The sequence below is a fragment of the Lytechinus variegatus genome, chromosome 2 (genome assembly GCF_018143015.1).
Source record: "Lytechinus variegatus isolate NC3 chromosome 2, Lvar_3.0, whole genome shotgun sequence".
In the NCBI taxonomy this organism is placed as follows: domain Eukaryota; kingdom Metazoa; phylum Echinodermata; class Echinoidea; order Temnopleuroida; family Toxopneustidae; genus Lytechinus; species Lytechinus variegatus.
The window spans coordinates 67,862,080-67,876,423 of record NC_054741.1 but is presented as its reverse complement, the minus strand read 5'-3'; the positions used below and the strand labels follow the sequence as shown (position 1 = coordinate 67,876,423).

General features: G+C 35.3%; 1 protein-coding gene across 1 annotated transcript; it reads right to left on the bottom strand.

Annotated features, from left to right (window-relative positions):
* Positions 1-2,577: 2,577 nt before the first annotated feature.
* On the bottom strand, positions 2,578-13,194 carry LOC121408756 (chromatin modification-related protein MEAF6-like). Its single transcript, XM_041600383.1, has 6 exons — positions 13,046-13,194; positions 9,003-9,115; positions 8,023-8,107; positions 7,074-7,110; positions 4,988-5,180; positions 2,578-4,133 (listed from the first exon to the last, which is right to left on the bottom strand). The coding sequence occupies exons 1-6, from the start codon at positions 13,139-13,141 to the stop codon at positions 4,085-4,087; spliced, it is 573 nt and encodes a 190-aa protein (XP_041456317.1). The 5' UTR covers positions 13,142-13,194; the 3' UTR covers positions 2,578-4,084.
* Positions 13,195-14,344: the final 1,150 nt, after the last annotated feature.

Here is a 14,344-nt window from a genome sequence, read left to right as displayed (position 1 = left end):
GAGGAAAATCTATCAAAAGAATAAATTAGGTTTTAATCTTTGGATTATGACGTCATATGCAAGCAGCTTTCCCACTTATCGTATGATAGAAAATCAATGAAATGTAATTTCCTCAGAAAATTTGAAAGTTTTTATTGTACCTTCAGCATATCAATAGACAAATCATTTCACACCGCTTCAATAAGAAATTGGTCAATAACCATTAACACTATGAAATTTATGCATTTTATATTACATAACATGGGGCAGCTGCTTGTATATGACGTCACAAATCAAATAATTAAAATTCTAATAATTTCATTTTTTTGATGGATTTTCCTCAAGCCTTCACCAATATTTTAATTATTTTTATTTCTGCTATTTTCACAATTTTTTTGTCAGGGTGAACTTCCCCTTTAATAATTGTTTGATATGTAACAACAATTACTTTTTATGTAACAACATATATCTAGAATTCTTAGCCTTTATATGTACTTTTTATACCATATTGCCATTACAAAGTGGACACCACTTTGGGGATTGTATTTTTACACTAGAAGCGTAATGTTTAGCCCATTTTCAAGATCCAAAATGAGTTTTTAAAATCAGAACCAAGAGGAATTATCACTTAAAGTTTAAGGCGAGAGTTGGGTGTAAGTTCGGGTTTATGTTTGGTTTAATAAGTGAATTTTCTGTATGAGCAGTTGTCTCAAGAGTATATGTCATGGAAATGTTAGAGGGTATACATTTCACCAAATTATGAAAATTTAATATTTGAGTTATTAGGGTGGGGAAAACATGATACATCGGTTGGGATACACCATATATTAAAGGATGGTTACTTGTTTCGGGTCCATTTTGAAAACCCATGTACTGGCATGGTGTCCATTTTTTGGTGACAATGTCACCCCTCCCACCTCACTGGCGCCTCTGGATTGGGTAGAAAGTTTCAGATTTACTTCTCTTGTGCAGTGCACAAATAGCAAACCCAAATTACTGATCTTGATGAATCATCATTTAGTATGTGAATATCAGCCCGGATCAGAAGTAGCAAGTTAACCTAATGTAAAAATGTAAATTAAAAACAATCTTTACTATTAAAACTTACAAACTTTGAATTGATTCTGCTTACAACATAACACAACAGGAAATGAGATCTTATTTTCTGCAAATGCTATTGTTTAAACATTTTATTCCATTAAAATTAATGCACACTTCATAAATTATCAACACTCATATAATCATAATTTACTGAGGAGAATATCTTAAAGCACTTGCCATTCCTCTCTGACATAAAGGATAGCAATTATGATAGAATCAATGATTTTTATTTTAAATCCTGGCCAAAGTTACTATCTGCTTTGAAGCATACAACCTGCAATTTAAAAACTCAGAATTCATTTTGGCCTAATATTGTTTTTGCTTAAATGTTGGGCAGTAACAAGCAAATTCTTATGGAATAATCTGCCAGAATATCTTAGAAATATACAACCATACGAAAAGTTTAGAAATAGCTTGAAAACACATTTATTCACCATTTTGTAAACAATTAATGTAAGAACCCAGTGCTCTCCCCTTCATCTCCATTCCTTTTGTAAAAAGCGCTTAGAGACATGCAACTTTGCTTATGTATTTTGCGCTATACAAAAACGTTTCATTATTATTATTATTAGTAAAGGTGACTGCATTTTATTCAAATGAGACTGAGATTGATTTTCAATAAAAAATGATATTTAAAATGCATATCAATACCCCTGAAATATTGGACTGTTAATAATGTTAACCCTATCTAGGCCGGGGGGGGCCTCGGAGGCCCCCCCCCTCAACAAATCGCGCAATATTTTCGCCGTGCGAAATTTTTTGACCGCGCCGCTCGCTGACTTTTTACTTTCAAGTCTTGCGCAACTTTTGAGACCAACTTTGCGTCACCCGGGTACCTGGTTCCGAAATTACGCAACATTATATAAGTGCATGTCAGACCGAAAATTGCTCAAAAACGTGATTTTGTGTACAAAGTCAATGCAAATTGTGTTTTCAACCAAAATTCATAAATGTATGATTATTTTTAGTTTTGCTGGTCTAAATGTATTTATTTTATGCTTTTTATGATCACAGAAGAGTCCCCAACAAATTTCATTGAAAAAACAATGAAAAACAAAAGGTCAAAAACAAAGAAATACATAAGAAATTGCAAAAAACAATAAAATACATAAGAAAATAATTTGATATCGCAATTTTCTTCATGTACAATTGTTAGGAACACCACAAAGAGTTTCTATACCAAAAATTAGTACATTTGGAGCTTTATTTAGGGAGTTAGAGGAAAAAGTATGATTTCGCATACTAATTACGCATAAATTAGCATAATCACTTAATAGCGATTCGCATGAAATAAATGACTATACAATCTTGTAGATTATGTCCCAGGCAAACCGCGTGCCAATTTTCGGCGCAATCGCGCGGTCGACGGCCGAGATCTTAGCCCCCAGCCATATGAACTCCCAAAATACCCCGGCCTAGATAGGGTTAACTGATGTCAAATAAGAGGCCGAAGTTAGCCTAAAATATGTACATATGATTATGCAATGTATTTCATTCTATCCACTAATGAATGAAATGCATCATCACTAGTTTGCCACAACAGAAACACCCATTAGTTTGAAAAAAAACATTCATGAGTAGGGCCCAGAAACACAATGTATGCAACAGGTAATATGACAGAACACTTCTGAATGGTTTCAGGGCTTATTTCTAACATCAATTGCATTAATTATTGTGTACAACCAATCAGAAAATTCAGCTAAATGACCAATCACTGAGTTTCATGTTACAGGGTTCTGGTCAGTGTTTGGAACAAAACGTGCATGTGTTTTTAAATCACGATTGGAATATTAAATTTTGCGATTGATCAGCAACCATTGTACTTTACCATAGTATTTTTAAGGTAGGCGCTACATATTAAACTCTGTACAAAATAATACATATCACTTTACATTATCTACAATTTCTTACTACATGTACATGTATGTACAACTTTACAAAGAAAGAAATATTTACATTTATGTTATCACTGTAGTCTACTCTCATTTCCTGGATAGCCAAGATAAAATGACCACACTTTGTCAGTTGTTTTTGTTTTAATAGCACATTAACTTTTGATGCAAGCAACCTAAAAATAATGCAAAACCTTCAAAGAATTTTTAACACATTCCACTTTAACCATTTACGAGCAGTATGGTTGGGCTGAACGAACTCCCCACCCAAATTGGCATGTATCCCGTGCAAGTGGACATGAAATTTGGTCTTGACAGATGTGCAAACTTGAGCTATTCATATTGTTAACATATTACCGGTATGCAAAACATCTGGTCGTTTTAGGGTTAATGCACATCTAATTTTGTCAAATGCACAAAATGTTTAGTTTTAAAAATTCACTGATTTCTTAAAATTGATAACTTTGACTTCATCAATAAGCATTTATTTCTAAAATGTAAAATCAAAAGATAAATTTGAATTTTGTTGTGAATTTGAATAATTGAGGATAATACTTCTGCGTGAGTGTGAAAGGCTATTTATAACACACCTACAAGTAAGAACTGGTATTTGAAAAATTTGAGAAGCAATGGAATTGCCAAATATCAAACTGACAATAATTCTTTCATAGGACGCATGCACTACACACAGATTAGCATGTATGGGACAAAGTACCAACAGCTACAACTGTTATTTGTTATTTTTTGTCGATGGAATAGCAATCTAATACAGTGGACCATTTCTATTCTGAAATATCCTAAAAAGAATATGATGGCTGCCAGTGATCTTTTCCATTTTACCACAACTATTATTCATATGAAAGTAGCAAAGAAAGAAAAACTGTTGCCAGTTTACAGGATAAAAGCTGATCACACAAGTCTTCAAATAAGTCATTTTCTTCAATGGTTAAAACATTAAAGGATTGACGCCTGTTCCATTAGCTTCTAATAGACATGTCACAGTAACAAGAGTTAATATTCTTCGTCCCCATGGGTTGAGAAAATGGCTCCTACAGATACGACCCTGTATCTTAAAATGTAGATGATGCAGAAGAGAGGAGCAAGCCATGGAATCAGAAGTCCTCTGTAGACATTCTACTTTTCTTTATGCGACCTTCCAGTCTGTGGTACAAAAAGAAAACAGTGTAAATATATGCATTATAGTATTTATCACAATTCATTGAATATCATAGAAAGATAACCCATCCACCCTTTTGCAGTTGTTCCATCATTCATTCATTTATTCATTCCCAAATTAAAGAAGAATGGCTGCTTTCAGTGCAATACTGGTTTTGACCACTCCTCGTACCTCACACAAAAATGTATACATTGTAAAACAATGAACTCATTGGGAAATACATAGATGTAGGGATGTATCAACACTGGTGGCAATACACAAAGGTGACATGGCATATCAGCAGGAATGAGTTGTCTTGCAGTTCTGCAGGTTACTCTTTTCATTTTTTTTTTTTTTAATGGATATAATTTGTGTTTTACAATTTTATGTCTTATAATTATATCTAATTTGTGAATCCTGAATTAATTTCACTATTTTTTAACAATGATAATTGGAAGTAGACTCATAAGACATTGTGGCACTATTTGTGGCAAAGCTACATATTCTTACTGTTATTTTGACCATCATTATTGTGGCAAAGCTACATATTCTTACTGTTATTTTGACCATCGTTATTAATGAAAATAATTATAAAATGAGTTTGGCAATGCTTTGTTCAAAAGAAAATTGCATGATCTTTTGCAGCTTGTTCATTAACAATGTTCAGGGAGGGCAGTACTTGCTTTAATAAAATCAAAGACTTAAAACCTTAGTGACTGAACCCAGATTTACAAATGTAAACATATAAATGTAAACTTATCAAACCATGGTATAAGGTAAACTTGAACACAGCATGTATTTTCATGTGCTTAATGTTGATATTTCTTGTCCCGGTATACCATAATTGCTTTCCATGTACCTGTGTCTGCTCTTGTTTTTCCTTTTCTTATGTCCATGTGAGCTCTTGTGCAGCTTTCCAGAACGATTGGTATTAATAGGTCTTTCTTTTATCTCTGGTACAATTTCACTGCTAGCACCACCGTCTGTGGAATCCTTGTCAGGTTTTATCACAGGGCCTTCCGCATTGCTTGAAGAATCCTTTGTTTCTGGTTCTGGAAACAAAAGGAATTGAAATATGAAGTACATGTACCCTGTAGAAATAATCTGATTTGTCATGCACATTGGGTAAACTCTACAACATGTGGGCCCTGACCCAAACAATGGTGCAATCAACAATTATAATTTATTGCAACTGTCTGTAGATCTACATGTATATGGCTTGCCAATAAATTACAGTTACACTTAAAGGTAGAGTCCACCTCAGAAAAATATTGATTTGAATCAATAGAGAAAAATCAGACAAGCATAATGAAGAAAATTTTTTCAAAATCGGCTGCAAGAAAGTAAGAAAATTATGACATTTTAAAATTTCGCTTATTTTTCACAAAATAGTTATATGCACAATGTAGTCACATGCAAATGAGAGAATTGACGATGTCCCTCATTCATTATTTCTTTTGTATTTTCTACTTTTGTTTGAATTAGACAATATTTTGAATTTACAGATTTGGCAATAACATTTTGTTGGGGTGGACTTGTCCTTAAATTGCACAATCGCTTGCGTTTATTTTGTTACAGAACACATAAGGAAGACTTAAATTTTTCGAGAGGTATTTCTCACTTTCACAAACCAGATGGCAGTAAGCAACACGTGAATCAAAGACACAATAAAAATTAGGGAGTTTGGTCATTAAAATCATGTTGTTTTTTTTTAGGAGTTTAGAACCACCATGGGAACTTTGCAGCTAAGGCCCCCATACTACAAAGAGTTGCTCCGATTAAACACTGGAAAGCCAGCAATGTCAACATCTCAACTGCATGTTTGATTTTCAAAATATTTTTAACTATTGGCATATATTCATTCATACATTCATCCTTTTCTTCAAATTCATTGTGCTTCTCCTTGTTTACAAATGACAATTGTGCAAATTTCCTGCATGAAAATCATGACATTGATCATGATGGATTTCCATATATAACTAAGGTTGTTTAGATCTATCATAACTCTTTGTAAAATGAAGCCCTGCAATGTTTTGTCAGTGAGAGTGATAATGAAGAGTGATATCATTACCCAAGTAATAATAAAAACACAGAGGGTGATTTAAGATTGGTGTGGACATTTTGGAGTTGATGTTGGCTGGATGTTTACATGTACATCGCTACAGCACCAAACTGAAATCAGACTAATCTTGGGGGTTGGGACATCTTACTTACTTGGTATTGAGCTGTGATTTGGACCAATTTTTTAAATTCAGAGCTGGGGGAAGTCAATCTAAATTTGTTGTGTTGGTGCAGGAACGCCCCTAGCATCACACTTCCGCGCACCAGATCGGTGCAGAAACACCCTTAAGAAATGCATTTATGCGCACAACTAAGGGCATTTCTGCGCGCATGCAATGCGCAAAAGTATGGTGGTAAGGGCGTTCCTGCAACGACACAATTAATTGTGCTTCCAACATAGAACTTGAAATTAATGCAGTTGGTTGCTATATTCCATGACTTTCATGACTTTCGTTTGGTGAAAAAAAATGCTCCTCTTCAAATTTCACACAATAATCAAATGACTATAAAGATTTAACACTGTAACCTACCCTAAACCTTACATAAAGGAAATATATTGCAACCCTACTTCTTAGACAAAATAAAAGCTCAGAGCCATTGTCGCATGAGCAACTGTGTCACCACTTTCTAGACACAGTAAACATGCATGCAAGTGATAACAAAGGTGATTAGGAACAGAAGAATGAAACTTTGCTCTGATTATGGAAGGTTTACAGTTTAGCATGTAAATAACAATCTGATTGAAAATGGCATTATACTATTGACAATAGTCTTCTGTTTTAATTTCATTCTTGTTGAAATGGTTCTTAGTTTGAATTCAAATCACTTTCTCTGGATAGTCTTTAGTTTTGAATGATCATAATGGCTATTTCCATGGTACTTACTTCTTTCATTCTGTGAATCTGTGAGACCAAGAGATGCCTGTTGAAAAATAAAGATTAGTGGTAGCTATAATTGGTGAAAGCTCATTAAAAGTGGGTTCATATACCATGAAAACATATGCAAGACATCAATTGAAATTCCACTTCCTATAATCTGATGAATTTTTAGTACAATAAATCAAATTTCACACATCAAAGGTCACAGTATAATAATGCAACACTCCAATGACATCTGTCAAGAACTTTTTGTAAAGAATGCCCACATTGATCACAGGCTCATTTGCCTGAATTGAAATATCATCAGTCCTTTAATTTTGTATGAGACCAACTTACATGACTCAATATGTGTATGTTAGATAGCTCAATTTTAAACCAATGTAAACAAATTTGCCATTTTAATACTCAAAATGAATTTTCAGTTTTCTTCTACAAACCTTTTTACTCCGGGCAGTAAGCGAATACAGTATAAACATCTGCCCATGACATAAAAAATATTATACTAAGAAAACTATTGAAAAGATGGCATTTTGGGTATCGAGGCAATTAAAGCAAATTGTCCTTCCCCCTACATCTCAGTCTCATGTTGAAATATAAATCTAACATTAATACATGTCATTTTTATTTTGGTTGACAAAGTATTAAATATCCATATATCATGGAATTTCAACCTTCATTTATGAATTCTTGAAAGATCTATGTAAAAATTTGAAATCTCTACCCCTAGACCACAAAATGGCTAGAAAAGTGAAGTCACGGTGATGACTAAAATGTATTTTTTTCTTCAAGTTTTGCTCAGAATGACATTTTAACACAACACATAGACTTGCCAATTTGAAATAAAAGTAGTCTTATTAATCTCATATTTCAGAGTTTTAAACAGCCAATACTTTCCATTCCTGGTCCGGTTTCTTTCAGTATTTGTTAAAGACTGGGTTTCCCCTAGAACACTTACTTGAGATGTAATACTTGATTTAGAAAACAGCCTGTCAGCTTCCTTGAACTTTCTGTTTCGTTTGTCTGTCTTACTATTGGTACTCCTGCAAATAATAAAACGTTATTCGCAAATTATCTCAAGCTCTCTCAATAAAGCTTTGCAATACTCTGGGAGTGCCATGAAACATAAACAGCAAAAAATATATACATATACACAAACAGAATTCATATAATCCATCTCAATTCACTGCATACTGCTGAAGTCTTTTGAGAAAGATATCACACTAATTGGAAATATTTCAATCATCATCAAATTAACATTGATTTTAAAAATCTAATCTCTTCTTGAATTCAAGACCAAATACTTACTGAATTGGTAATATATTGCAGAGTAAAAACAAAACATTCTGAGGAGTACCAGAAACAATATGCGCAGAAACTTGAGTGTTAACCTGAATCCACTTGCATTTAGAGATTGATGAAATATTTTAACAAAAAAACAAACAATGAGATGCTAATGAGCCATTTTGTTCTGTTGTTTTGTTTGTTTGCAACTCTTACATGTAGTTACTCTTTGCAGAATTGCTGTGGAGTAGCACTTGTGCGCCCTACTAGAAATTGCAAACAGAACAAAATGGATGCATCCATGCCACAGGGATTAGAAGGTTTCATCCGATGAATTCAAGCAAGAAACTTGAGAAATCCTGCTCAGTGATGCTATTTTCATAGCACTTCTGGGTTGATTTATTGTTAAGTAATATAATATCATGTGTAATTTCCAATATATGGTATAGATCTAGATAAAGGCCTGAAGATGGTTGGTATTCTCAGTCTTTGGTGACACTAAATTTCTTATCTTTTTTTATTTTAGCAGTCCATCAGTCTGGAAGAAATTGCTCACTTCGACTCAGCCCTAATCACCCATATCTCAAAAACCATTCATCCAAGTGATAACCAAATACACATAAATAACAAACAATATTCTTAATTCCTACTTACTTATTTGTTAGATATCTGTCCCATCCTCTTATAATGTTGCCATACAAAGCTGTGTCTTCCAGGTAGCTGCCTTCAAATGCATAGATTTGCCTTTCAAGATTTGCAAGTGTCTCCTGTACATAAGATATTCAAGTGAACAATTTTTTTTAAAGTCAATACCTAGCCCTTTCATTGAAGTTAAAGTCAGTATTAAAAGTGAGTAATTGTTTTACGGAGTGGCCTTGTGATTACCGAACATATGAATTTACCCATCAGAAAACAATTTCCATATATTCTCAAAACTTTGCAACATCCTTCCAAAGGGAATTCAACTAGAAATGAACAAAATAAGCCAAAATCACACTTCATTTATTCTCAAAATAACAAACTATGGTCGAACTAGGTGATCAGTGATTTTGTGAAGTTTCAAATTTTCCCACAGAAAACACAGAGTCGGTAATACTATACCATTTTCAAGTGACAAACATATTTCACATGCAAAGAGGGGTACGATCAAAAGCTGATATCATAAAAAAAAGAAAGCTGATCTTGGCAAAATTTGTACATCTTTATACACTATTTGTGTATTCACCAGGCCTGGTATTCATCCTGTAGTGGACATTTGATGAATTTTAAGAAAATGGTGTTTGATTTAGGGCCGTCATAATTGAGAAAATTCTGTCGATATCGCGCTAAAAATATCTTAACGATATCGATAACTATCGACAAAAGAATCACTACGCATTTTATATGCATTATAGCGATGTCACATACTCACGTTGGTCATACCAAGAACGCTTTAAAATCTGCATTTTAAAGCAAATCTACTCACGTTGGTCATAACGTTGGTCATAACGTTGGTCATACCAAGAACGCTTTAAAATCCGCATTCATCAGATGTAGATGACTACATCTAGCATCTTTTAACAAACTTATTGACCATAAATACATCCTCACCTTTCATGTTATTAGCATTATTTTAGGGTTGAAGTTTTATTGATAATTTTGGGGCTATTTGGACATCGTTCTCAGCAGTCAATGTCATTCGCCTATGCGCCACTATGATATCATGCTGTACATCTTCGGCTAGGCTGTGTGATAGGTGCCTTCTACGCCCGGGGGGCCACTTACATTGACGAGTGGATACCATGCGCGACCAAAAAAACACGTAAAAAGGACGTCTTTTTCACGATAGGGCACGTTACGTACGTAACGTGATAAGGGTGTCAAAAACACAAAAATAATGAAAAAAGGGTATCTATTTCGCTAGGAAAATTACGTGTTTAGGGTCTAATTTGCGGGGATGATAAAACAAAATTAAAATGTTTTATACAGGATGTCCTTTTTGCCCCAACACTTCGTGTTTAGAGTCCGATTTGCACGAGGTGTAGAAGGTGGGGTAAACCAAAAAGGTAAAGCCGACGACCGAAGGACCCGTAACAATAAAATATTCCTGTACTTGTTTAGGGGTTCATTTCAGGGAATATTTGCCAAGAGTATCGTTTTGTTTCCAATACTTGTTAAGGGTAGGGTTTCACATGCCAATACTTGTTAAGGGGTGCATTTTCAGAATATGGAAATTACGTGTTTAGGGTGCTTTTCGAGACCCCATGGTCGCGCATGGTATCCACTCGTGAATGGAAGTGCCCCCCCCCGGGCTTCTACGTTAGTTGAGCGTGTGCTTGTGATGTTTACGATTCGATCGAATGGAGTCGAGTGCAGTCACGATGTTTGGATTGTTACGATCTCATCCCCACTTCGCTATAATAAAAGCGAAGTGGGGGTGAGATCGTGTTTTGTGGCTAGTATTTTGTTGAGATTTTGGAGTAATTTCTGTTGCTGTTCTGTGCAGTTTGATGAAAACTCTTTTTTCAGTGATTTTCCATTTCAAAAGCCATTTACAAAGGGCTGTTTCCGTGAATTCTGTGAAATCGCGGAAAATCACTGTGTCCCTACCAGTAGAGGCGCTGGTCCAAAAATTGGGATTGTCCCAGAAAACAAGGATATCCTCATAAACCAAAACAAATCCTGTCTTTGTTTATGGGGACGTGGTTTTTTTTCACTTCCCCCCTACAGGACAAAGACATCAATTACAGGAATTGAGAGTACTAAAAATACATTCAGTGACCTCAATTCCCCCAGATCACGGTCTATTCTTAAAATTTTTTTTTAATTTTTAAAATATTAATTTGCATTTTGGTCGCAATAATCGTCAATTTTTTTATTCATTAAAGACAAAAATTGAAGAGCCCCGACGGCCGACGGGGGATTTTGCATTGTAAGTCTCCTAATGGTGGCTGCACGATAGCGAGCCGTCTGTGTACGAGGAGAAATAAAATAAGCAGTAGAGGCGCACGGCCAATATTGGAGACTGTCTCCAATGTGGGAGATTATCTCCAATATCAGAGACTTTTGTGAAGAATTTGGGTATCCAATTTCAGAGACAGTCTCCAGTTTTGAGGGCCGTCTGCACCATCCCGAGTTTTCAAATTAGCGCGCTATTTCTGATCCGGCAAATTATCCCGATCTGAAAAATCTCGAGATTGTTTGTAATGCAGACGCAATTATCGCGCTAGTTCGTAGGATTAATCTCGAGATTGCAATCCCAAGTCAACTCGGGTTTATTTGCAAAATAGCGCGCTATTTACGAATTATCGCGCTATTTCGTAGGTGCAGACGCACTCGGGTTTGGACTCGGGTTAATTTATTCATGACCTTCAGTCCATAATGCAATTCGCGTTCCATTTCCGCCTTGGTCAAAACATAAACACATCGTGATTGTACCGAACGCTTGCGAAAGTCAACTTTATCGCGAATAGCGTTCATCAATTCCCCAATCAGCAACGATGGTGTCCAGCCCCCCAGTGAATGGATTTTGGGAGAGACCAGACCGATGGGGGAGGCGCTCTCTATCGACGATGGTCATAGTCAATGACAATACTGACAGCAGTGTCGTCTTATTCCTTCGCAAAATGTGAGCAAATAGCATTTCTTTCCTCCTCCTCCTCTCTCTCCCCCTCTGTCGTTGCCTCCTCCGCCATCATATTAAACGAAGAATACTTCACTCGGTTATAATTATAGCGCTGCTGAGCTGAGAGGATTGTTGCATAACAACGGTCGAATTCGGCGAAAGTGCTAGTGAAAAGAGTACATGTACTTGGTTGCATATCGCGGGAAGTTATTCAAAAGCGCGGGCCGTTGAAACTCCAAGATCGAAAGTGCGCATGCTCGGAATATCGGGCTTGTTGCCTCGCTCGAGCAAGAATCGCTCTTCGTGCGATGGTGGAGACGGGGTTTCTTGAATCTCGAGATTAATCGCGAAGAGGGCTGATCGGGCTAAAATCTCGAGATTGAGCAAACTCGGGATGGTGCAGCACCGCCTTTGGAGACCAATTTCCTTTGTTTACATTTGCGGCAAAAGGATTACCTTGGCGGCAGATAAAAATGTGATAAGCAGATTCCTCATGAAAAATTAACCCTTTTCACCGTCTACTTTAAAAATTCACCGTCTAGATAAGGATTTTTGTTGTCAATCACACACAAAACAAATGGGCTTCTGACCTCAGTGAGACAAAATTTTGGGTGGAAAAAATCATGCTTTTGTTGGTGTTGATTCTTTTGTCCTTTTGCAAAGCAAGTCTCCAATGTGGGAGATTGTCTCCCCTATTGGAGAGAGTCTCCCATATTGGCCGTGCGCGTGCGCCTCTACTGATAAGAATTGAATCTATGAATTATGATTAAATTTATTAAAAAAACACCAATGTATACAAATATTCAACATTCAACAATTGTACTACGAAAATACATTATTCGATTCCACGATGTAGATCAATACGGAGAAGGGAATTAGCTTTGTGCATTTCAAGTTAAAATATCACATAATTGTGAAAATCCAATTAGATATGTGCGCGTAAACTTCGCATATGCCGGTATAGGTAGTGTACACCCGTGGCAGCGCAGGGCCAAATGTTCACACTTTTCCGTACGGCAATCTATCAAAACTCATGAATCTGACACCTAATTACCGTATTTTACTTAACAATATAGGATGTCATGATACTTACAGCTATTTCTGATCTTCTCTTCACCAATTCCGCTAATTCTGTTCTCGTATCTGATGCCTGCTGCGCACTTTTGGACGACATTTTTCCCTCGACCATAAAATCTTACGTCGAGCTCTAGCTACGTACTTACTCGAATATCGAACGTAGAGGGAAGCAACACAATGATGGAAAAATGAGCTTTGTTACTACTAATCTTTTTTTTGTATGTTCTCATTTACATCGTCACTGTACATTGAACAACAACAAAAAAAAACAGCATGATTTACATTAGAATTCAACCTAAATAATTTGACAACATTATGTGCATGTAATTATAGCAAGAAATAATTTTAGATACATGTTCAAAAGTAAGCAAACATACTGCCTAAATTGATTTTTTTAATCTTCTTTTTGCAATTTTTCCAAAAAATATTTTTTTGATATTTGTTCTCCATTTTATTTCTTCTAAGAATATTTCAAATATTTCTTCAAATTGATTTATTGATTGATTGATTAAAATGATTTTCTTTTTTTGTTGAAAAAAAATGAGCTACTTGTACTCTGATCGGGAAAAATAAAATTAAGAGTTTGAGCTTTTTTAGAAGACGGGTATAATGCGCAGGTTTAAAATTGGACAAGACAATAAGAAGCATAATACTCTAATAAATGAAGAATCGAGTGCTTATTGAAAGTAGATAATTAGTCAAATCACTCTCAAATATTATCATCAATAACTTTTACCTCGGTCAGGAATGATATATAAAGAGACCTAGCCATTTTCTCAAAAAGTTAAAGAGACTTGTTGTGGGGTAGATTATCAGACAAGACACATAGCAGAGATTAGCGGGATTAGCGATTAATCGCTACATGGACTGACTAATCAAGATCAATGTTACACACACATTGGTTCCGAAAAATACTGACCAGGAACCAAACATAAAAGCATTCTTTCATATCAGTTGCCATTCATCGCTAAGCTTTATTGTGTTACGCATCACTGCAATCAGTTCAAGGTTATACCACACAAACAAAACATTCTGCTAAAAGGGGGTATTAAAAGACTTAACACATGAAATGGTTCTGGGAAAAAAAATCCAAGAATTTTGTTTGTGGGGGCCGGGGGGGGGGGCTTTATTGTAAAGTTGGTTTCTAGTATGGTAAATAATGTAGGATATGTTAAAATTAAGGTAGATTATTGTTTGCTTCAGGTTTTTGCAAATTATTTGATTGACGGATATATGCAAATTATTTGATTGACGGATATATCCAATACCGTCATGTTCCAGAATTTGTAGTTTATACATTTTGTTGTTACAATTA

What these genes read in the sequence shown, in the direction of transcription:
- LOC121408756 (XM_041600383.1), bottom strand. Translation starts at nt 13,141, where the DNA reads ATGGTCGAGGGAAAAATGTCGTCCAAAAGTGCGCAGCAGGCATCAGAT. An exon ending in AATCAAGTATTACATCTCAA is followed by an intron (nt 7,111 to 8,022) that starts GTAAGTGTTCTA and finishes ATTTTTCAACAG; the next exon opens with GCATCTCTTGGTCTCACAGA. An exon ending in AGATTCACAGAATGAAAGAA is followed by an intron (nt 5,181 to 7,073) that starts GTAAGTACCATG and finishes TTTTGTTTCCAG; the next exon opens with AACCAGAAACAAAGGATTCT.